General features: G+C 38.2%; 1 protein-coding gene across 5 annotated transcripts in view; it reads right to left on the reverse strand.

Moving 5' to 3' along the window:
- The window catches only part of ZNF280D (zinc finger protein 280D), a 47,737-nt gene extending 26,258 nt beyond the window's left edge, over positions 1-21,479 (reverse strand). The window contains exons 1-5 of one of the 5 annotated variants that reach the window (XR_009724592.1): positions 21,460-21,479; positions 16,220-16,368; positions 12,446-12,511; positions 11,971-12,341; positions 5,407-5,524 (exon numbers count right to left, since the gene is read on the reverse strand). Coding sequence is in view for 4 of the 5 variants with exons in the window: in XM_061347473.1 (XP_061203457.1) it covers positions 5,407-5,524; positions 11,971-12,341; positions 12,446-12,511; positions 16,220-16,361 (697 nt within the window). In the remaining variant the exon portion in view is untranslated. Of the gene's footprint in view, positions 1-5,406; positions 5,525-11,970; positions 12,342-12,424; positions 13,666-14,518; positions 14,553-16,219; positions 16,369-21,459 lie in introns of those variants that run through there. The other 4 variants (XM_061347473.1, XM_061347474.1, XM_061347475.1 and 1 more) reach the window with 4 other exon arrangements.
- Between the last annotated feature and the right edge of the window lie 4,759 nt (positions 21,480-26,238).

The raw sequence follows: 26,238 nt of genomic DNA on the forward strand, positions 1-26,238 counted from the left end.
CTACCTCTCTTCTTGTAGGGAGGAAAAGGTCTTTCAAAGAACATACTCTCTTTGAAACTTAAATGTCTCCTTCCTTCCCACTACTTTAAACTGTATCAAAAACACAGCTGCAAAAGAAGGGGAGGAACTGCAAAATGCAATAGTCAAAGTACAGACTTACAGGTGTAATTTAGATTACACCTATGGAGGTGCTTTTGTCCGACCTCTCAAAGTCCAGCTTCCTTTGGGATGCTCAGAGCCACATCCAGTGAGCTTCTGAATATCTCCTAAAATGGAGATTCTACAATCCAAGTCCTTGCTGCCTTGCCTGGCACTGCTACAATGATTTCTCTTCCTTTTATCAGAACTGGTTGATAAATTCAGCAGTCACAGAATTATTTCAATCTTGATCTTCTGGTTGGTTGTATTTTAAACTTCAACTCTCTATTCAGTTATTTGATGCAGAAAATCTGGTTTAAGGGTATGACATCAGGGGCATTTATTCTGATCATCTGCCTTCACAGCTGCTGAACAAATAAGACACTGCTTTTACAGAACTCAAACAACTGAAACAACAAAGGTTTAAAATCTGAACAAATAATAACCTAGGGTGTATTAACTTGTAAAGGTATGTAAACCTTTGCATAGAAAGGTTTTTCTTATTTTAAGGAAAAAGAACAGTTACTCATTTACATTGCCTTACTAGCATTAATAATACCAACCAACTTAAACATTATGAGTGCTACTTTTTTCCATGCAACAAATGCATGGACTGACAGCTACACCATTTAACTACCCTACTTTTTAAAGATACATTTTGTGATGGTGTTACTGTTGTAGAGTTAACTGTAGGTGAAACAGCTGAATGGCTTCCAGCACCAACCTCATTAGGCTTGGCCTTTTTTGGAGATACTCTACTGCCTTCAGAAGTAGCAAGACACTTAAATACAAAACGCTCATTCAGAACTACAGTGGTTTAAATTAAAGAACCTCGGGTTTTTTTCCATAGTATATTACAAACACAGCAGTGATGCCTACACTTTAAAAGATGGGCAAGTGCACATAAAGCAGTTAAGATCTCCCTAAATAATAAACCATACAGAAGAAAATTATATCCAATGCAGACTAAACATTCAAAAGCCAGTGGAGAAGGAAAGGGTAAACACAAAGAGATACAAACCCATCGCTGAAACATAGTAAATCATATTATGCCCAGCTGAGTTCATTTGGCCTACTTTTCACATCTTGACCCACACTACCCTGAGACAGGGTGAGTTCACAGTAATGAAATTAAGCTAAACAGCTGGTTTCCGCAATGCCCACTGTTTGGAAACAACCTCTGCCCTTCTAATGAGAAACATCTATCCTCTCTCCTGGTTCTATGCTAATGCTGGTTTAGTTTATTATGTAACTCTGTAAAACATTTGAGACTTCAGGTTGTATGCAGAATTAAAAGTGTCATAACTCCTAATGACCAATCACAGCACAGCTATTTGCTCCTTTCTGCAAGAAGAGTATTTTGCAGTATTCCTTCTAAACAAAAGAAAACCTCTAAATAACTCTGAAATCATAGGTTCAGTGCCCGATTAACAAGCCCACCAAACCTTGGCTCCATCTTGTCCTGAAACTCATGTCTGTCACTGTAAGATTGCCCTTGATGATGTAGTATCAATAGAGAGATCAGTCCTCAAATAGACGTGAAAAAGCAGAGCTATACACCAAGAAGTCTGAAGTGCCAGCACAGGCCTTGTAAGTCTGTCAGAATCACAGACTGCAAATAGCATTAAGACTATCATAAGCAATGACAAGGACCAGACTTCAGTTCAGACACAATGATTTGAACTAAGAACATTCTTGAATATTGGCCCTTGCAACAATCTAGCTGCTCCAACAATTTCTCTGGGTGTAATAAGAAACTGAGTTAGAAAGTCATCTTCACCAAGGAAAGGTAACTTGTGTCACACAATTATTCAACCTTTTGAGAAGAAACAAAACCATTCCCACCCCCAAGATGCGTTTACTCCATGGTGAATATCTATACCTAGCAAACAGTCTGGATAGTCTCCCATTCAACCCACAGGGGCAAAGACTCCCAGCAGGCAATGTGCATATTTGACCATTTTGGAGAGATTTTACTACACTATACCCCTCATACAGGAAACATAATTCACTTGTTATATATGTATTTAATCATCCTAACATTTTCCATTGTAGCACACCTTTCCTTCTTTCTAACATATATTAACACATTAAGCTCAATGTCTCACTGTAGGCATTATTTGGCTAAGGTAATTAACACATTCACAAACTAAACAGGTCATTCATTAGATACTATTTGTTCCTAGGGTTTTTTAATTTACTTACACTTGCACCACTAGGTATATGAGGTGGTTACCTTAACATATGTGTCTTGATCAACAAAGGCTTCTACAGAGCTGGTATATGACTAGCATTCTTCTGTATCAAGAGACTATTCAAGCACCAGGCCATCAGGCACTTCTGCTATACATTTAATTAAGTGTAGTTGTGTAATGATGGCCAGGGATAACACAGGAGGTCTGGCTGGTTTTACAAAAACAAAAAGGATTGTTTTTACTGTAGAAAACCTGACTTGGAAGAAGACTATTTTTACATGGCAACAAATTTGGTAATAATTTCAATTAAAGCCTGAACACTATTTCATGTATTTATAAAGGTATTTATAAAGGTGAACATTCTTAACTCAGCTTATACAACTCTGATCTAATAAATTCTCCCTTTCAGAATATACATAGGTTTGTATTTGAATTGTTTTTTGTTCATTGGGAAAAAAAAAATTAAGCCTACTCTGAAAAATAATCAAACGTATTCCAAATATTATTTAGTATCTAGTTAGTATAAATCAGACTGATTCCTTTTTTTCAAAGTGCCTCTCTCAGCTACGGTGTATACACAGCTGCTGTGTAGATCACCCGTGTTCCAGACTAGTTTGTCCAATACTCTACCCAGCATTACACGCAGCTTCAACTGTCAGAGACTCCAGGTACTCAAGACAGCTGAGAAAAGCAGCAGCCAAACAATTTGTTTAGTTTTCAGGCTGCTCAGGAGTCTATTACCTTCACTTCATGCTATTAGTGAGTACTTCTGACAATGTTTTGTACCTATTACAAAACAGTTGGCTATTCTCAGACACACAGTATTATTGTGTACAATATCTAAAACGATTGCAAGGAGTAAAGTATACTGGATGCTGTATCAGCAAGCCAAAAGGTTTCTCAACGCACATTACAACACTGCTGTAAAATCCTTAACACTATTGGGTGCATCTGTGCTGGCTGGGCCTGATTTTATGAGCAATGGCAAAAGACATAGAAGTGGTAACCTACAATAAAAGCATCAAGTATATTGTGGTAACAGATCAAATTAACAGAATTGGGGTATGAAAACCAAACTGTTTCAGGCCTCTGGTGCACAATCCCTCACGAACATCTACCATTAATGTAATGCTATGAATACATGTGTACAGCCCAGTCAACTCCTAAATACAAAAAACATTTCTATTCGTTATGACATTTTCTGGTTTGTCCAAGTGGGTAAAGTTAATGGAAGAATGATCTCAAAATATTCTCAGAAAACAAGTTACAGTTTTATGTACATCCCCAGTGGCCATCCAACCTGCTGTTGGTTACCAAGGCTGTTTAAGTTAACAACACCACCTATTTAGCAAAATAATAAAATGACTGGTTGCTGTCTATTAGCAGCTTGTCCTTTCCCTGCTTAGACCTCAGAAATTAATATTTATGCTATCTTAAGCCAAAAAAAAAAAAAATCAATCTTTGATGATCCATGTATAGATGTTCAACTGTCCTCCATACCACAGGCCAGTTCCTAAAAGGATTCTGCTTTTAAATACCATATTCCAGAATGTCTTTTGCTCACAGTGCTCCATGTGAACTAAAAGGAACCATAGCGCCAGCAGGCAAGTAGGCATTGGGACATCCTATCAACATAGGGACATACAATCAACAAGAAGACAGACATCTTAAGTGATCTCACCATACAGGCCAAACCATAAAATACACAGACGCTCCTTGTTGTAAAGTGAAATGTATCCTAAGTTTGCCTTCTGTGACAAAGATATTCGTGTTTCAACCCACATCTTTAAACCTTTAAATTTCTAAAACCTATTGTCATCTTCCAGAAATAGAGACTAAATATGATATATTTAACAGGTTTTGAATCATAATCCTGGATGCTTTTAAGTATTTAATTTTTCCTTGAAAAGAGACTAACACAAATAAGCTTTAAATATACAAGCAGGTCTCCTAAACTAACAAACAATCAACAAAGAATTAAAAAACTTTATTCTTTAGAGAACAATGGATGGAATACTGAGCATTTGCCAAGAAATAAGATCTTTGCTTACTTAACAAAAAGTTATGAAACCCAACAAGACAAGAATAAGATGACAGAATAGTGGGACACATGCAAGGAAATACACTATCACACCTTCTTTGATAAATATCTAAAGAGATGCAGAATGACCACATCAAGAAGAATAAATTAGTAACCACTCTGTTCTACCTAACTTGTTAGTATAACGAGTTAGGTCATTCAGTGTACATAACCTGTTACCTCATAGAAGAACCAGAAACAACTGTCATCTGTAACTTACAAACTGACAGGATTCTGGTTCATTATTACAAAAGTACAATCCTTCATAAAAGAAAAGGGAAGTCCCAAGCTATAGCCTGTTTATGATTGAGTACACTGCATGTTTCATATCTACTTCACCTGCTGTAACACAAAAAATGGTGCTTTTTGGTTTGTTTTCAAGTAGGTTAAATAGTCTCTGCTGAAGCACAATTTTGCTAGTTGGAAGAGAAAAAAACAACAACCAAAAACCGACCCAAAACCAAACAGTATTATCAAACTATGTACTCTTTCCCTTCCCCACCTTTTCCGGCAGGATTCTTTTGATCTCATCTGCTCCAGCTTCTACACATAGCAGTCAAGACGTCAAGACCATCATCCATCACTGAAGGGAATCCACTAAGCAAACTCAAAGTTCTTCTCGCACTGTTGACAGACCCTCTTGTGCTAAAAATCATTCTTATTCATGCTAGTCAAAGAGTGCTGGATATACTGAAAATGATCCTTTATCAGTCTAAAAAAAATACAGTAGATCCAGCAATATTTTTTTTCTATCTAAATGAGCATAAGACATCAGTTGCTATTACAGTCAGTCTAATGCACTGAAAAGCAAAGTCTGACAACACAAGGGTCCAAAGTTTATTTTGTTTAATATTATACAGTCTTATGTACAGGGGAAGAATAAAGTAACTAGACTATGTTCTAGAAATCCTATTAAAAACCCAAACATCTGCACTCCTGTTAAATGACATCAGGCTGTTTCTTTCTCATATCCACTACTACAGTCATACCCACCTGTTACATTCACTGCTGGCCCAGTCTGGTACTGTGGGACTCCCGAGTTCTCTCTCACACCAAACAGTATACCAGATGTATTATCTGGTGCAGCTGGTGGAGAATCCATACTATAATCCTAATAAGAGATTTTTCAAAAGGGAAAAGAAATTTTAGGTTTAACATTTTTTTACTTGCAGGCTTCAAAGGGTTTATTTTAAAAACATATGATTGTTTAAAAGTATTCAGCTGTAAATCAAGTTAATTACAACCTCCCCAAAATAAGTTTCTTTTGACATTTTAATAAGTTTGCAACTCTCATCAGTGCTTGTTAATTTATTCATAGCTTGTATCAGAATAGTAAAAACAATCATAAGACCTGGGAAAGTCCATCTTATGAAGTATTACTAAACCTGTTTGAATTGCTAACCATAACTGCTTTTGTTGGAAAGTCTGATGATATTCCAATTACACTTGTTTTTCAAAAAAAACCTCATAATACTTTCTTCCTTCAACCAAAACTCAGGCATTTGTGTGTTACTCTTGTGTAACTGCTAGGTGCAACTTAAAAGATCAGAAAACACAATTCAAAATTCGTATAAACTTGCAGCAAGTAGAAGCTTCTCAAAGCAAGATGATATTAAGTAAGTCAAATTCTACTAAGCGGTCAAGCTTTAACTGAAGTAAAAGTATCTATAGGATATTGACTGGGAATGGAAATCATAAACAATATTATTAAAGGTTTTTTCTTTTATGTAATTTCATAGAGACATCTGTAAATAATATAATCAAAACCTCTTTTGAAAGCACACAGCTAAGCTCAAAGTTGGTTCATGTTACTTAGTGCCTTCTTATATTAAACTTTGTGCACCTCCAAGTACAGGTATTCTCTTACCATTCAGTTTAAAAGGTTTGCCCTTTAATAACTCATAAACAGTCCACATTTCTTGGCTCCAACACTGGAAGCTGTTAAAGTTAAACGCCTTCACTGATCACCAAATAGGTAATATTGGGAGGGGAAAATAATGAAATTTTGTTCTCTTTACACTTTTCAAGGTTTGGGGAAAGGTAGGAGAAATACTCTTACCAAAGTTCATCAATACTGTTCACATCTCAGTAAGCCATATATCCTAACACAATCAACCTGAAACATGAAATATTTTCAGCAATAGTAATAAGGAACTAGAAAAACCTTACAATAGAGTTAGGATTAATTTCAATGTTAAGGTATGAATGCCAAAATACTGACAACTTGATCTTTCTACTCTGAAATAATTCAGTTGCTTACACTTCATCAAGCTCTACTGTGAAACAAAAAATTTGACAGAAAAAGCTCCATTTTCCTCAGAAAAACAAAATAATCACCCAAGACACATACACAGACTTTGTCATCAGTGTATCCATGAGACAAAGGCCAAAATACTTCCTGCTGTAAAGATCAATCTCAAAAAATACTTCCTATTCACAATTGTGCTACTTATTTGAAAACATCTGTGTGTTAGAAGTTGTCACAATTTAGGTGCACAAGCAAATATACAGGTATGATAGGCTATTTCAGGACTCCTAAGTATGAGAAAATATTTGAACAAAAAGGATGCCGCCTCTTGACATCCTGCCTTTTTGTCGTACATCTCTTAAATGAAGAACCTGAAGAACCTTAATGATAATGAAGATTCATTCTCTCTTTTGGGGAGTGACCTCATCCAACCTAACCAAACTAAACAAACTTTCTAAAGTAGTTGTGGAAACAGTTACTCAATTTCTCTGCTCTAATCTGTTAGAAGTAACACTTGAGTTGCAGTCAGGAAACACCAGGTGTTATTGTAGCCACAATGGTTTCAGACTAACTAGTGCAACAAGTTACAAACCAAGCAGCTTCAGCTAAACCCTACTTCAAGGGCAACTAATGCTACTGGCCGCTGAGGGCACGCTCAGACCAATACAATAGGCACATGCAAACTCTTGCTTCTCACATTACTCTGTGGTTGATTTATTTTCATGCGCTGCTAACATTTTAACTTTCTTCAAAATAACAGCCTGGGTATTTTGAAAGCATGTGTGTGTCTCCCTAGAATATATCCAAAATACCTGGCAAGGAAAAAAGTAAAAGCAGACAACCTGGAAATTTGAAGTCTTGTCACTTTCAAAATGTCCTTGTCTGTTTATAATTCTTTTCATGCAATCTGGCTCTATCATTTTACTTACAACCACCCCCCAATATCTTCCCATGCTTTAGAAAGCAAAAACATTTTAAAGAAAAACATTTACCACATCGATGAAAGATACAAAATCAAACTAACATACAGGTGTTCTCTAATGCAGAAAAACAAACCCCAACATCATTATAAATCAACATCCTAAGGCTCAAGTTAAGAAAAACAATCCACCACCACTCTTAGTCTTCCAAGTGACTAGTGAAAACACCAAGTTCATACTGCACATCATCTATGTCCTGACTGTGGAAACCAATGTAGTAACCGATAACCAAATCCACACAGAGAAATTACCATGTATGGTGTGGGATCTCTGCTGTCCCCAAATTATCTAGTAGCAACTGGAACCTGAATTACGCTCAGACTGACAAAACTTGCTATTAAGTAGAGGAAAGATACAGACAAAATTGGCTGGGGCTTATTGGGAGAGCATTGTGATTGCTAAAACAGAAAACCTTTACCCCTAAGAACAAATTTTTCTTAAAGAGGATCATATACAACATACATATATGCTGTATATGTATACGTGCCATCATATACACCAGCACTACCTCTGACTGAATCAGAATTGTTGTGAACAGTACAACTGAAGCCAAATTGAATTTCTGGAACTGCATTAACATAGTGCAGTAAGAAGAACACAAAAACTAGTCTTTCATTGTAAGTCAGTGAATCAATCCTGTGACTGGAAATGGGTATTTTCAATGACAAAACTGGAATATCAAACATTAACAAATGATATATTATAGATCTACATGTTATGAAATTGAGGAAATGTGTTGCAAAGCAGTTTGCAATCAAAAGCAATCAGTTCCCACAAACAACACTGTCATATCCTAAGATTAAGAAATACTGCAGCATATTAGGAATGCAAAGGCACTCTAGAGGATGTTCAGCTAAAAAGGTGTCCTGCCACAGTGCGCAGTCATACCTCACAGTCACAATACTTTACTTTCTCTGATAAGTTTCAATATCTGGAAGCTGAAGATCCAAATGCCAAACACTGCCCAGAAAAAATTATTTGAAATTCTTGCCCTTTTGGAAGAATCAAGTCAGGAAGAAACAGAAAAAGTGTGAACAAAAACATCACAAAAAGCCCAAGGTGCATGAAGAATTCAAACCAAGAACAAGAAAAAAAATATAGGTAGGATACATATGACACTAAGAACAGCAGTAAAGCAGTTGACGTCATCTACCTGGACTTGTGCAAAGCATTTGACACTGTCCCGCATGACATCCTTGTCTCTAAATTGGAGAGACATCAGTTTGACAGGTGGATCACTCTGTGAATAAAGAACTGGCTGGATGGCCGCACACAAAGAGTTGTGGTCAATGGCTCAATGTCCAGCTGGAGACCAGTTACGAGTGGTGTCCCTCAGGGATCGGTGTTGGGACCGATCTTGTTCAACATCTTCATCGCTGACATGGACAGTGGGATTGAGTGCGCCCTCAGCGAGTTTGCCAATGACACCAAGCTGTGTGGTTCGGTTGATACGCTGGAGGGAAGGAATGCCATCCAGAGGGACCTCGACATGCTTGTGAGCTGGGCTGATGCCAGCCTTAAGAAGTTTAACTATGCCAAGTGCAAGGTCCTACACCTGGGTTGGAGCAATCCCAGACACAGCTACAGGTTGGACAGGGAAGTGATTCAGAGCAGCCCTGCAAAGAAGGGCTTGGGGGTGTTGGTCAATGAGAAAATGAACATGAGCCGGCAGTGTGCGCTTGAAGCCCAGAAAGCCAACCGTATCCTGGGCTGCATCAAAAGGAGCGTGACCAGCAGGTCAAAGGAGGTGATCCTGCCCCTCTACTCTGCTCTCGTGAGACCTCACCTGGAATATTGTGTGCAGTTCTGGTGTCCTCAACATAAAAAGGACATGGAACTGTTGGAACAAGTGCAGAGGAGGGCCATGAGAATGATCAGGGGACTGGAGCACCTCCCGTATGAAGGTAGGCTGAGAAAGTTGGGGCTGCTCAGCCTGGAGAAGAGAAGGCTGTGTGGAGACCTCGTAGCAGCATTCCGGTATCTGAAGGGGGCCTATAGGGATGCCGGAGAGGACTCATCACTAGGTACTGTAGTGATAGGACAAGGGGTAAACAGGTTAAAACTTAAACAGGGGAAGTTTAAACTGGATACAAGGAAGAAGTTCTTTACTGTTAGGGTGGTGAGGCACTGGAATAGATTGCCCAGGGAAGTTGTGAATGCTCCATCCCTGATAGTATTCAAGGCCAGGTTGAACAGAGCCTTAGGTGACACGGTTTAGTGTGAGGTGTCCCTGGCCCATGCAGGGGGGTTGGAACTAGATTATCTTAAGGTCCTTTCCAACCCTAACTATTCTATTCCAAGATTCTAACAGCAAATGGCAATGTGGGACAAGTGATTTTTAAAAAAAAATATAATAATCACGGAATCTTGCCCAAGAAGCTGAATTATAGTACCTCCTAAAAACAAACAAACAAACAAAATATTCTTTTTCCATGCCATGTACCTTGAAAATCCTGTTTCTTCAAATAGATGTTTCTCTACTCTGCCAAGAAAGAAACTGCAGATTTTGGCAAAGTAAGACTATAAAACTTAAGTCTCATCTGTGACATTCCTGTTGAAAGTAAACTCAGTGAATGAGAAAACTCTTACAAGTGCTGTGTGCATAGTGTCTTTAAAGCAAATCACTGTCTTGATGAGCTATGTTCAGCTTACATATACCTTTTGGAGAAGTTCAGCTTTCCTAGGTCTGTTTACTCTAAGGTTCTCTAATAACAACAACATAGAAGCCACCAGCAGCTTCATCTATTAGAACAAAAACATAAGCATGGATGTGTGAGGGAAGTGAAGGAGTGAATTTTCTCTTGCAGTAAAGATTCTGCAAGACATCCTAACACTCCTTTGAAGGATTTTATAAAATATACTATGTCCTAAGTAAACATTTATAAAAATAAAATTCAGGCTTGAAACGTGTATACCTCATGTGAAGTAGCAGTTCTTTCTATATCAATCTGTCCTGCTGTATAAAGACAGATTTAAGAGAACTCCAGAGGCAACCTAAACATCCTACTGATATCTGGACTTTTGCCTATATCACTTTTAGGCACTGATTTAGCTAACCCGCCTCAGTAGATATGTCCATAATTTCTCTCTGCTAACTATCAATCAGCTGCTCAAGACTCAAAATTGGAAACCATGAGCTCTTTCCTAATGAGCTGGCCAGAGATTCAGCTACTGAGTTGATGGGCAATGATTACTTTACATTGTTTTTCTTAAAATACAGCCACCCATGGGCAATGATTTAGCCACAAGCCTTGAGAAGAACCTCCAATTCTCATGCCTTAATGGCCTTATGAACTATCCTCAGACTGATTGCCCTGTCCAACAAATGCAGAATACATTAAACCACATGATTTTTATTTATACCAAAAGACTAACAGCTGAGACAAACACAGGTGCGTATATTTGCATGGATGGTAGATATGGAACCTACCTTCAGGCTTCATTTAAACCTGACAGTAGTAGTTAATATTATAGGCACACTGTCTGAACAGTTTAATCTTAAATTGTTTTCAATAATGGTATCAGTTTATCTCCTCCAAGTATGCAATTTTTAATTTTCATTCTTTCTCTGCCACAAATGTCCAACAGCCAAGGCAATAAAACAAGCATTTAACTTGACTCCCTGAAGTTACCATTCTGAGGTTCTGTAGCAATCCAGGAAGATCTATGATATAAACTAGGTGCATCATTCCCTTGGGCTTTTCAAACAGAACAATTATGTTGCCAAATTGTTTCACCTACTGACCCTGCAACTTTTGGTTACTTAAGCCCTCCTTACCATACTATTGTTTCACTACAAGTGCTAAGTGAAACCCAAAGCAAAAACACTTAAGGAGCTACCACTATAGTATTCTCTTAGGAAGTAAAAATCCCAAGAGATGGTCTCTGAAAATCAGGTGGAAGCACAATGTTACTTTAAACATCAAATGCAAGCTATTTAAAAATGAAATAAACTTATCAATACGGAGGATGTATCTCTGAACAAAAAAAAAGCCCTGCAAAATTTAGAGAATGTGGATTTCTATTATTTCTCCACACAACATAACCTAAACAGTACTTATTCCTCTTATGCGTAAGATTTTCATTTAGTGAAATTCCACTGATACTAAGGCTACTATTCTTTGCGTCTTGCAAATCAGTATATTTAAATATATATTTTAATTCACCAGTGCAAGGTTGTAGTCCTAGAATCTTTACAGTTTACATAATGCTAGTCTATAATCTAGTACAGGTCTTCAGATTACCAGACTGGCTCAGTATGCTGCTTATTAATTTATTCAAAAGTAATTGAACCCGAGTCTTTGATAGTTCAAGGTAATAAAAAGTTACCTGATCGAGTACTACAGGCTCTGCTGTTAGAGTAGTCACTGGCCTGGATACAGGTTGAGCCACTACAGGAACCGTGATATTTCTCGATACTGGCTGTGTTGTCACTGGAACAGTTACAGGTCTGCTAACAGGCTGTGATATTCCCGAACTTGATCCAGGCATCTGCTGTGTTGATAAACATCCAGTGACTGGTCTCTGCGGTGTTTGTGAAGTTCCTGAAACATTCACTGGTATAGACAATGGCTGCACTGCTACAGAGCTAGTTGTAGGTCTGGATACAGACTGAAAGACGGATGAAACAGGCATGGCACTGGGACTGGAGGCAGATGGCGCATAATGGTGACTGTCAGACTTGAATGTAGTAACTGTACCTGTTGCAAAGGATTCCAAAGTTATCTTTCTATAATTTTGCAGTCAGATGTTTCACAAGCGTTGTGCTTTTTTTTTAAATTACCGTATTAGGACAATAAAGTACCTCTACTGGGTGCACCATTCTGTATCCCCCTTCGTGATGAGCTGAAGTTGACTCTGTTCAATATATCTGTCAAAAGTTACATTATCTTAATTGCAGTTAAATTAATAGCTTAATTGCTTTTCAAAATAAAAGTAGCATTCATATCCACTAAGTAAGCCAATTAGGATTTGACTAATAAATTAGAAGATTATTTCTTAAATAAATACCTGGCAAAACAAAATGCAATTTGTACAAATTAAGATGAATTCTCCCCTCAAGTTAAGCTAGTTCACCTAAGAATCTCAGTTTTTGTTTTCTCAGAAATAAATTAACACACAAATACAACTGCAAACAAAGAAGAACATTTAATAGATATTTAGCTGTGGCAATTATAATGCATTTATTTATTTATATTTCTCATATATATAATAAGTTCCCGAATACTGTACTGCTCTACACTAAAGGAAGCATTTTGTCTCAACCAGTAACCATTTGCTTCTGCATTACAGGAAAATGCAGCACTTACAAACTTGGTTATAGACTTCACGAACTCCATTTTCCAGTGTGAAAGACAGATCAACAGACCAGCAACCAAAGTAGTTGTAGTATTGAAACTGCATTACAGGACTGATTTTCTTCAACATCCTACGTGGTAATCTATGACCAGAGTTCTAGCTCACAGGAAACACATGTAACTTCTTAGATTTGATGTTTACTCACTAGCTAATGCCACCAACATTCCCCAACTTTTTACATCTTAGTCTGGGGTTTCTGATCATTTCAGAAAGTTACAAAATTATTCATCAAATCCAAGTATTTTTCTACTCCAGATTCTCAGTTTTGTTACTATTGCAGTTGAGTTACTTGCTCTGACATGTGAAAATATGCATACGAAATTAGACTGATCCTCCAGTATCTAACCAACAAGGTTTAAAGTTCCTTCTCAAGCCAGGGTCATATCTCAAACAATAAAGAGTATCTACACATTGCATTTAACAACCTTAAGACTGTTTCCAGCAGCAATGGCTCATTAGTATATACTACTGAGTTTGATGAATCAAACTAATAGCAGTAGAGCTCAGAAAATCACAGCTTTCAACCTGTCACCTGCATTTAGATCATATTAATAAAAAAGCAGCTGCAAACAGACCCAAACAGGTTTACATTTCCTAACTTATGACAAAATCTCATTCTGTAACAGTAATACTATTTTTACTTCATCACAACACTATGAGCAAGAATTATCTTAAGTTGGTATTTAGCTTCTTCGTGCTTCTTAATAAGTCTATACCTCACATTTGAATTCCAGAGTGAAATGAAACTTGATCTACCTACAAAAAAAACCAAACCCTCTGTTCTGAAGTTTGTCTCATGAAGTGTATTCAGCTTCAGACAATCTGATGCACAAAAAACAGACATCCTAAAATGCAAAGGTAGATTTTACTGTTTTTAAACAGAAAATGTCAATAACTCGTGATTTGGAATTATAAACTAGATTTACATGACTCAACTGATTCATCACAGCCTTGATGCGACCTGTTCCCTTCCCCATCAAAGCGTTATTTGTCCTGTGTAGGTAAAAGAGCACTGAAGTATAAGAAACAGAACAACATTTTAAAGTAGCAACAAATTACAGGTTTGTATCATGAAAAGGAAGCAAGAAATATGAGCAGTAACTGTAGGAAAAAGGAATAGTTGCAGGAAATGGTAAATGGAACAAAGTGTATATTACTTTTCACCCTAGTCAAACTAATCCTTCAGTACATCAGAAGCACTTTATTGTACATGACACTGCACCAGCAGGTCAACGTTAAGTTTTTAACCACTACTTGAAGTTTTCCACACCAGTCTATATAAGAACTAATAACTGCATTGTCAGGAAAAAGTTAAAAAAAAAATAGTATGCTATGTACTGCAGAAAGTATACCTTCCAGAAAATTCAGAACCCTTTGTCATCTACCTTTTTCATCTCATCAGGCAGGAATTTCCCAGGGAAAAACTACGCAACAGTGATAAGAAAAGTTGAGTTCACTGTCTCTTGCCTATCACCAACAATAAACTGAAGCCTGACTACTGCCAGGTAGTACTACTTACAAGCCAGAGAAGAACTGAGGTCATTCTTCCATAGCTGTTTTTGATAGTGAAGATTACAAACAGAAAAGTTGAGGAAAGGGAAGGAAAAGAGATAAAGTAAAAAGTTACACCATAAGCGATTTTACTTGTGTCAGGACTGAGCATGGACAGCACTAGAATACGATGCATACATTTTAAGTATCTTTTACCGAAGTTCTTGAGGTTGCTAAATCTATTAAAATTATATGTTCTAATCTGAGCTACTTCTATCCTTTATGACTACAAAAAATTCTTGAGACTACAACAGCTGCAATGAAACTTGGCATATTTGTAGTTCCAGTGTACACCTTGTGCTTTCACAGTTGTTCTATGTTATGAGTTACTGGCAAGTACCAGCAGCAATCCAGAGGTCTCTGGACCTTCCAGAAAACAGTAATAAAGGTTATTTTTCAGTCCTTCTAGAAGTTTGTAACTGCAGAAAACTTCTTAGAGCAATTTTAAAACATTCCTCAAATTTTCAAGAGGCTCTAGAATATTTTTAAAATATTAAGAAACATAGGAACCATTTTCTGGTGAGAGAACTTTAACATCAGCTTCAGTCTTTCCTTAAAGCACAATTATTCACTTAAGCTAGCGCAAGAAGCATTAGACTTACTATCCCAGTGTGTAGTAACAAAGCAAAATAGAGTTCAGATGCAAGATGGAAGTATCACGAACTAAACTGACTGAACAGCTAACAACAGTTCTGAAGTCCATGCATTAGAATATAACAGAAAGCTTAGTTTAACATTTTGTCTTGAGATTCTTCACTGCAAAATATACACCTTAAGAAAACAACTATGGAAATCTTGGATAAAGAGATGAGGCAAAACTGAAAGCAGTAACCTCACCAGGCAATGTCCTGAGTATTCAATAGCTAGAGAAACCTTAGGTCACACCTCATGACAAATGACTGCAAGATGGTTGCACACAGAAAACAAGAAGTTTCATTACTAAAATTCAAGAAATGAAAGTGATGTTCTCCTTTACTTACCTGAACAAGCACAGGACTATCATAGAATTCTGACACATCTGCTGTCATCACAACCACCTAACCTCACTCCCTGCACTGGCTGCATTAGGAGAAAACTATAGAATTTGATGAAAAAAAAAACTTTTTGCTTTAGAGGGATGAATTTGTTATTATTAATGAAAATCTCTCTCTTAACAGAGAGGCTTCTACCATTTTCACATTAATCACTTTTCCTGATCATGCTTTTATTATAGACACTTGAAGACAGTTACCTTGGTTTTGTCAGAATGATGTCCACCAACACATGAAATGTGGAGTGGAGAAAAAACAGATACTTAAATTCACACGCATTCCTATAGCAGGGAGACACTTTCAAGTATGTAACTAAATATCAACTATATTGAGAGCAATTGCATGCATGGTTTCATATTTGATTGCTAACCAAATTGCTAATGCTAAAACTTTCAAATGTCCTTAACTGTGGAGACTGAAGTTTAAAGGTAGACAGAGCTGCATACAACCTAGATTTTAGAATAGAATTTCTTAAGAAGTTTTCAGTATGACACTGACCCACCAAACAGCTTTAAAATGTAGAATTTCTTAAGTATTACTGTTGGGGGGGTTGGGAAATTAATCTCTATTTTAAAATCAAGTTTAAAGTTTTTACACACAGAAGTACCTATTTTAAATTATGGAAAATGTCATCTTACATGTACTAGCTGGCTTCGAGCTTGAGATTTCCCCAACAAAGATTGGCTCATCATCATCATCATCATCCTCTTCCACTTCTTTCACTCTCTTTTGCCATGGTTCTAGCTCCTCTTCTTCACATTCCATAAATAACTCTGCCATCTTGAGACTAGACAAAAAAAAAAACCAAAACAAAACACACATAGCAAACCATTCAGTACTTTCATGAAACAAACATTTCACTGTTCAGAAAAGATTACTGCACTTGACAATAATTCTTTCCCTTCACCACCCACCTTGTTCTGTACAGGCTGAACCTGATCTGATATAGAAGACCACATCACCTTTCTGGTAATTACCTAAATTCCAAGTTTTGCTACTAAGGATGAGAAAAGACCAAAGATATTCTCCACATTAACTATTTTTTTTTATAATCCCCATGTAACTATCAGAAGAAGCCTCTGACACCACAATGCAAGATATCTTAAAAAAAATAAATTCCTATTCCTTGTAAGTGATACACAAGAAACACAAAGACCCTATTAACAAACATGTAATATAACCTTGCACAACCAAGTTACTGAAACACTAATTACAGCTTTAATCTCTTTACATCTAAATAAACCCAACCCAACCAAACCCCCACCCAAACCCACAACCTACCACAACCCCACAGATTTTCTAAGATTTTGCCAGGCCTTCCCATACAGTCACATTTTCTTCAAAACCACACAAAACCAACACACAAATCCCCCAAACCCACAGAACAAAACCCAAACTAATCACCCACAATAAAAGAAAACCAAACCCAAACCCCACCCTGAAACAAAAAAAAAACACAATTAAAAAAAAAAAATCCCAACCCATGCCCACAATCATCAATTAGGACTTCATAAAAATTTTGCATTTATCTCACTAGACTGAATCTCTTGTGCCTGGAGACTTACAGTAAGGAAAAAAAGTCATGTATGAAAATAGTCATGAAAATAAGTAAGTTTTGGAATCAACCAAATTAACATCAGCACTTCTGAACACAAATGGGTTTGATTTGGGTTTTTTTTTTTAACTAGTGTTGGCCAATTAAGTTTTCTTCTTTCTTTTCACATCCACTAACATAATCTTGAAAGTATTTCTGAATTTTCCTGTATGGAAATACGAAACTTTCGTATTTCTTTACGCACACTAACAATGATCTAATTGCTAGTAAGACCAATAATTTCATAAAACCACAGTGTTGTCTCAGTGATAACCTGGATCAGGGCCCCTCATACAAAGGTACTTGCCTTGCCTTAGGGACAGAACTTGACAAAATTTAGTGTTGGCATTTTTTGGTGAACTGGAGAAGAAACAGGCAGCTCCGCATGAAGAACCCAGCCAGTATACAAATATTAATATCCAGGCACTATAGGAATTCCTTGAAATTAATGAACAGTTAAGCACCTGAAATTCAATTCATCACTGGACTGCTTTGACAAAAAATTAAGAACATCTGAGCTACAGTTCCTTTCATGAAGGCCACAATCAGTATTTCTGGCCTTATTAACAGGCTACTCCCAACAAAAAAATATTATCAATACTTCTTTCATTCTTATGCTGATACAACACTTACCTGACAAAGCAAACTAGTTAAGGAAACACAACTTCCCGCTATTATGCAGTGAAAAGTTCTCTGTCAGTTTACCTCCCTAAACCCAATAGCCAAGGCATCAGATCAGCACTTAATGTATATGTTTATGTCATTGAAACCTTATAAACAAGGTGAAAAAAATAATAAAAAAACAAGATTACATTCATAATCATAAACTGGTATCTCTTAAACTAAAATTTATTTTATATGGTTTATGGGTGGACTTGGCAGACCTGTGGTAATAGTTGGACATGGTCTTTTCCAGAGTGTGATTCTGTTGAAGGACATTCCTTAAAATACCTTTTCTTTACTAGCACAGAGGCAAAGTTTATTAGATTTCAAGGCACAATTAAGGCCTATTTTCAGATTCTTTTTTCATGGAACTGACAGCATAAACATGAGTTGGAGGTTTTTTCATAAAAAAATATAAATAAATTAATTAAAAAAGTTATATTTGACCTCAAGTAAAAAAAGAAATCAATTATGAAATGTGCTCAGAGAATGCAAATGAGAGCATACGCAATTTATACTAAAACCACAAAATAGGCACCAGCAATCTGTATGCTAGCAGAACTCTAACAAGATGCACATGATAACCTCAGCTACACTATAATGCAGCTGATTTTTTAATACAGTTAAAAGTAATTTCATAACATAGCCATGGACTTTCAAGAATGGTGCTGATTGAAGAATAGTGTGGACTGAAGAATAGGGATGTAAATAAGTAACCTCAAGAACATTAGGCTTTGTTAGCAACTACAGAGAAAAGGAAATTACTAAGATAAGCTTTGCCAGAACCGCCTGGTGGTTACTGATATAACAACTATCCTAAACCAAAGTGATGAAATAACCATCAGGGGTCAAAAAGCCCACTACCACATTTTCGTATGCATACAGAAGGCATTCTCTAAAAGCATGATGTAACGTATGTGATCTAATGAATATGTATGTTTAAGGACAACATAATCACAGCCTGGTTGATGCTTGGGAGAGACACTCTTGGAGGAGTGATCCCCCATGTCTCCCAGCACCACAATAAAGAATACCTGCTTGTCAACTTGAATGTTTGTTGGTGAGTTCCTGGAGATTGCTCTGAATCAACTTCAAAAAAGTTACATCAACTGGTGGCACCTCTTAAGGACATCTCATTTTATGAATTAGGATGTATGCATTAAAGTATTCTGAAAAGGTGACTCAAATCATATGGCAGCTTTTAAAACACAAGTATCAACATCATATTTTTAATTTTTTTTTTTTTTAAATCTGAATGCTATGATTTGAAGCCCAAGCTTTCACTGACTTTTTTCCTGACAACAAAGCCAACCTAATGGTATTCCTGTCCTGCTCCCTCAGTTGTGCTAGTAAAACTTTTCAAGAGACTAAAACGTGAACCAGTGCAGGTTAAAAATAACTTGGCACACTAACAGTTTTACCAGCACAACTGAGAGGTCAAAACACGCGTGGCCTGAGCAATCAGTTGTAGTAAGGGGGAATGGATTTGATTACAAGTGTCAGGATCTGCTCAAATGGTCTCCATTACTAAAGGAAACCATTACATCCATTTTTAGATTATAACAAAATTCAAAGTTTTCAGCTCCTTTAAGTACATTAACATAGAAAATCCATTCCAGGAATACAGCTAGTGGTTGCTCTCAAAGCCAAACTCAACAGTGAATCCTCCTCTGCTCTCCACAAATGTTTCTCACTGGAGGTGCAGACCCCAGGATAAGAAAGATGAACTTACTGTCAGTAAGCTATTACCCTCGTTTTTTAAGATGTATAAGCATATATACATATCCATACAAAAATCTCCTTAAAGGTAGTCCATGGATCCGAGAGGTCCAAAACTCCAATGAAATAATTTATCTAATAAAAAATGGTTTTAATCCATTGTTCTAGGATAGCAAGTGTCAAAATTGTGAACTAGTTCTTTAAAGCACTTAAAAAGTATCAATGAACTGTATCAAGATATTACTTTAAAAGGCAACTGCTAAGCAAAATCTAAGGCTAACCATGTAAATTCATTAGGCAGGCAGAGATAATCAACCTGAAAAATACAATTCTAAGAATATTGCTATTGTTACCAGATAAGCAATGAACTAATACAAGACAAAAAAAAAAAAAAAGAAACCTGAACTTATTGCACAAAAGAGCAATAAGTTTCTCATAAAATAAGGGTTTTAAAAGCACTAGTTCAAACATCTTCATTCATCGTGGCAATTATGTTTAAACATAGCTAAGTTTATTAAAAATCGGGGGGTTGCTTAGGTGGTTTTTTTTTAACTATTTAAAAGCACTCACATTGACTCAACAAAAATGATACAAATGTTACTAAATGTAACAAGAGTGTAACAGCTTAGCGAAAACGGCAGAAAGTGATCTGCAGAAGTGCACCTTAATCGCAATCAATACAATATAAAACCATGAGAAATGCAGCTGCAATCAGATTTAGTTATTGAAAACCCATTTACTACTTTAGATGCAATTCACCTGTTCCACCTTTAAAGTCAAGTGAGCTTTCTCATACTCAACACTTCTGTGGATTTGCTTAAAAGAACTGAAACCAAATGAAATTAGCAGTGAGCTTAAAGAGTGAGGACATCTACCTTAACCAGAAAGTTCTCCTGCTGGCCTTGTCATCTTTCCATAATACGAACATCAGCGAATTATTCTAATATTTTTCCCCTTATTAACTGAACTGCAGTTAAGAGCTGCCCTTCAAATGAACATGGAAGTTAAAATCTGTACTGTAAATAATATATGGTATTGTATTTTTCAGATAACTTCCCATCCAGGCACATAATATGTTAGTTACAAAGGAGTATGCAATCTACACCTTCATCATGACCCTAGGTGTTTTATTTTCACCGAGTGCTGCATTTGTTTCAGCAGCAAAAAAACAATGACCAAGCTGAAATTGAACCTGGAAGCTTTAAAACGCCGAAGTATAAAGCAACTTCCCTCAAAACCTAACCTCAACAGTCAACGCCACCCTCTCTGCCATGAGGTGGTATAAGCTCCGCCTAGGGAAGGGCAATATTGCCTCTGCAAACGAGTCAGAAGTTCATACTCCCGAGCTGCGAGGGGTGCGAGGCCGCGGGAGAAAGCGAAGTCCCCCTGACGCAGCCGAGCAGCTGCTTCTCCTCCCGCAGCGCCGCCGCCTCTGGCGCAGCCTGACCGTCCTGTCGACCCGCGCCGGGTGACCGCAAGGACTCCAACCGAGACTGCAAGTTCGGGCCTGGACGAGGCCCGCATACCACAGCCTTGGCGGGAGGGGAAGAGGCGCAGAGGCAAGCCCAGCACCCGCTGCCAATGCCCAGGGACCCTGGCAGCAACCAACCCCGGGGCAACGCAGGCACGGCGGAGCGAGCCCTGCCCGGACGCCCGTGCAGACAGACCCTCCAGGGCCCAGGAGGGCCTAGCGGGGGCTCCGAGAAAACCCTCACGACGCGGGGTCCCCCACCACAGACGCGAAGGGGGTGCAAGGCCGCGCTCCGACCTAAGATGGCGTCGCTCTCACAGGCGACAATCCCCCCGCGGCCCGCCAGCCGCCGAGCGGCGGCTCCCTCCACCCGGGGAGGTGTCAGGCCGCCCTGGCAGGGCGGGCCGAGCACAAGGAGCGGGTTGGCTTACCGTGCTGCGTGTCGGGAGAGACCGCGGCAGGCCGCCCGGCTCGGTCGTGGGCTGGCAGGCGGGGGGATGGGAAGCAGCCGCGCTGGCGGAGCCGCCTCACATCACCGGACCGCGGCGCCCCACCTCAGTCTCCGCCGGGGGAGGCCGCGCCGCGCACTGCCTGCCGGGTAGAGCGCGGGTCAGCCCCACAGCGGCGCGTGCTTTCCGGAAGCCGCGGGGCGGGGCCGCGCGGGGGCGGGGCCACGCACCATGTGCCGGGCCTCACACCCAGCGGCCGGCTTCGGCCTGCGGGTCTGTCGCATCGGGCCTCCTCAGGTCTGGCTGCGGTTGCGCTCCGCCGCTATGCAGCTAAAGCCGCGGCGGGCCCAGTATCCGGAGCAGTGTTCACCTCAGCCGCACCCCGTAAGTAGGCCCCGCTTGCCGTGCAGGGGCGGCGGGAGCAGTCCTTGGTAGGCCGCGAGCAGAGGTCAGGCATGTCCCTTGTGGTAGGTTCGATCACAAGCACTAGTAGCTCTACATGTGACCGAAGAAAAGGTATGGAGAGCTGTACCCAGAGCTAACATTAAGTACAGGCAACTCAATGTAACAGAGTGTGTTTCCAGAATTAGTGGATTACAAGCTTCTAAACTGAATACTGTTCTGACTGGAGGTTTGTTGTGTCTGTGTTTTCCTTGTGGGTTTTTCTCACAGTCATTTACCCAGTTGGTTAGATAACAGAAATACGTGATCAGCTGTTCCAAACTTTTACTCAATAAAATATTCCATTACTTTCAGCAGGACATCGTGAAGCTGCTAGATGAAGCCTAAACTGGGCAGTGAAGCCACGGTTGCTAATGAAAACAGTCCTGGAGTACAGTACCACAAAGAGCTGCTGCATTCTTCACTCATCTTAGAGTTTGCACAAGAAAATCTCTGAATCAAAAGGTGACTAAGAAATCCAGTTTTTCTTACACCTTTTTGTCCATAGCGTTCTCTCACTCGGGCCAACATCCAAAAATGCTCCTGAGCTTAAATTTTATTTTTCCCCTTCTCAGTTTTGCTGTCCATTCTACCCTAAATAAATAAATAACTAAATAAACCCCCAAGCCTACAAACAAAAACCCACACTAAAACCCCACACAGTTCTTCATTTATTAGAATTTGAAAATATTTCTGATTAATTTTGAAGATAAATAATGGGAAAGCACTTATCAAAGTTAATCTGTATCACTCAACTTTTTCAGCCCATAATTCTCAGAAGTTACTGTTGGTGACATCTGCCATAGCTGCCATCAGGTATGCTCAATTAATTGACTATAGAGTTTCTCTGAAATTGAAGGTTGTTTTTTTTTTTTTCCAGAAGAATAAATGAAGTGTTCTTATGAACTTAAACTCTAAAGATTTGACTACTGTGTTTAGCATTGAAAATATTCTGCTCATTTTCTGTATCATCTTTAGCCTTGAGATGCTTCCAGACTACTCTGGAATCTCAGAGAAGTGAAGAAAAAAAACACAAAACAACATTAGTAATTAAGTAATTGCTGCTTAGTGATTATGCCATTAAATAATTTGGTTATTACAGTTTAGTAATTAAACAGTTATTAAACTATGACATTCTGCCAAAGTAGGAGGAAAAAAGAAAGAGAAAGAAATAATCCTGGTATTTGGCAGAAAAGGAGAAAAAATATGGGAACTAGAGAGGGAAACTTATTTTAGGTAGAAGTAAATGTGAAGTGAGATCTATAGTCCAGTTATTTGAAACACATTTTCAACTATTCGTTTACCGAGAGATCATTGCAGGTGGTTTTCTTCAAGCAAAAAAAAATAAGATGAATATAAAAAGTATATTAAGATTACATGGCAAAACATTGAAGAAGTGTGATATAATTAGAATTAACTCTGCACATATAATTCAATTCATGCATTCTGGAGGTGCATAATTGCATATTGTCTGTTCTGCAAGACCCCTACCTAGTTCTTGGACAAATTTGTTTGAATATCATGTTTTTGCATCATCCTACAAAGCCATAGGAGCAAAATAAGTTTATTCTATGAGAATAAATAAGCATTCACAACTTCGAAACTCACAAATGAGTGAAGGATAGTAAATAGCCTCCACAATTTCAATAAAATAGTTCTTTCCAAGGTTCCTTTGGTTTATAGACAGTCATCTTGGCTAAGCTTCGTAGGTGGTTAATGGGAAAGCCCTAAGACTTTGTGTTGCAACAAATAATTGGTGACTAATTAAAGAAGAAAGTTCAGTGAGATCTGAGAAAGCTCTTTAAAAAAGAAGAGACTGAAAACTCAGTGTGCTGTGATATAGGTGAACTGTGTCTCTTTGACATTAAGATGTGAGACTTCATAGACCACATCATCAGTGAAAGTGCCCTTCTAATGTTCCTCATCAGCCATGGAAATTATGTGGGATGTGCTGGGGTGGGGAGCAGATAAAACCAGGGATTTCTACCCTCCACATTTAATAATAGTCCTTGTCAGTTATCGTCGCAGTGAGCAAGTAGATCAGGCAATTAAAAACATACTCCTCCATGGTGTCCTTGCAAAAAGAAACACATGGGCAGGTGCACTGGACAGGAAGATTTATATCTCCTCTAGGAGAAGGCAGTATGATGGAAGACATGCAGTACTTTCAAATGCAGTTTAAAAAACTTCAAGTTCTGGAGACACCAGCCAGAGTGAAGTACCATGAAGGAAGGCTGCTTTATATGTAAGAGGAAGTACTGATAAGGTAACGAGATGTTTTAGGAGAGCCATGCCTGAAAACTTACAGAGAAAACTGCAAACATATTATATACTCTAAAAGAGAAACTTCTGCAGAAGGTGATTACAGAGAACAATTGTATTTCATGCAGTTGGGCAGTATACTTGCAGTGTTGGCTACAGTAGTAAAGCTGGGCTTGAAAGATAACCAGTCTGAATTACTTCATCTTAGATCAACTGGCCTGTGACTTAATTACTGAAGACACATTCCTTTTCCTTCTGTGAGTTATGGACAATAATCTCTCATCAGTTTCTGGGTTTTGTCTCAAAAGCATTGTCTGTGCCAGAGAAGTCAATTGATTACAAAATCCCTCAGTGGTCCAAAATGCTTTTATCCCAGTGGTCTGCTCCTCCACATCACCCTGTATCAACCACTGATGAATTAGCAGATGATAGTTTAATTTTGAGAGGGCATACAGAAGTTTGTAAAAAAGTAGCAGAAACTGGTAGATGTATTGCTTACAAAGCCAGAGGGTATAACTTATTTGCTGTCTTGACTCCTCTGACTTTATATTGGTAGAGGGATGAATAAGTGAGAAATATGAATGCAACTATAAGCTTTATTCTGCATTTCAACCAGCAGTTGTTCATATTGTTCTTATTTTGCTTATCATGTTCAGGCATTTTGAGGCAAGAGCACCAGCTAAGCATGAGGATTTTGTAGTTGAGTAGGCAAAGTGGGGGCAGATTGGAAACCAAAGCATGTCTTCTCAAGTGGTGATAACTATAGACAAGCACGTTGCAAGACAGCAGTTGCTCGCAATTACTTCACAGTATCACAGTATGCTAGAGATTAGAAGGGACCTCAAAAGATCATCTAGTCCAATCCCCCTGCCGGAGCAGGAACACCTAGATGAGTTTACACAGGAAGGTGTCCAGGCGGGTTTTGAATGTCTCCAGAGGAGACTCCACAACCTTCCTGGGCAGCCTGTTCCAGTGTTCTGTCACCCTCACTGAGAAGAAATTTCTTCTCAAGTTTAAGCTCAAACTTTAACAAAAAATGAAATAAAATCCTCATACTGATTCATAGAGACTAGAAAAATAAAAAAGGGGCAAGTAAATGTCTATCTGTCGTTGATTTCTATAACCAAAAGGCTCAATATAATAATGCTCAAAATGGTCATCTGTTTCTCTCTTATGGAAAAAAAGATTTGAACTGGGGAAGAAAAAATCATATCTATTGTCAGGTCTTTAAACAGTGCATCGATGTCTGGAAAAGCTGGATGATTACTTTTCAGCTCAACAAGATGCATTTTAACGTGGTTCTTTTGATTTTTAATCACAGACATCCATCCATGTGTAGCTAAAAGGCAGAAACTCCATCAAGGTTTTTAACAACACAAATAGTTTGGTTGAACTGCTTTACTTTTCCAGATCAATACTGAAAAGCTAGACAGGGAAACAAGGAAATGTAGCTGATACTTTAGAAACCTTTCTGTGCAAGAAATGCAAAATATGTTCTTAAAGCATATAAACCACCTTAATTCTTACCATGAAATCATAAGACAAGTTAGTATTTTATTCATTTGTAATTATAGGCTGATTTGGATAACCTTTACCCATGCCATTAAAGATTCATAAAATCAGGTATACATTCTAAATTACATTATGTTTGGATTAAGAATTTGTAAGAACATTCTTGTAAATATTGCTATTGACATTCATCTTAGAAAATCCATTTTGTTATTAAGATGACCTAACCAATTTTGTTAGATTGGAAGTCTTCACTTCCCCAACTCTCTCCACAAACAAAGACAAATGGGAGATAGTGTATATTTATATACATTAAAAAAAGAAATTCACATTTCCTAATTGAAGCGGTGACAGGTGTCATCATAAATTGTTTGTGCAAGCCTCCTACAAGTTTATAGGTTACATAAACATTGGGATCAGTTAAGCTGCACCAGAATGCAGATACCTCTCTCACAGAACTTGGAGGTCAGTATGACAATGCCAGGAGCGTTCCAATTGAAGCAAAGTGCCACATACAAAGAAAGTTACAGGGAATTTAAATAGGGATTG

Source organism: Neopsephotus bourkii, unplaced genomic scaffold (assembly GCF_033783945.1).
Source record: "Neopsephotus bourkii isolate Nb327-2 ecotype Australia unplaced genomic scaffold, CSIRO-AGI_Nbou_v1 NB_318, whole genome shotgun sequence".
In the NCBI taxonomy this organism is placed as follows: domain Eukaryota; kingdom Metazoa; phylum Chordata; class Aves; order Psittaciformes; family Psittacidae; genus Neopsephotus; species Neopsephotus bourkii.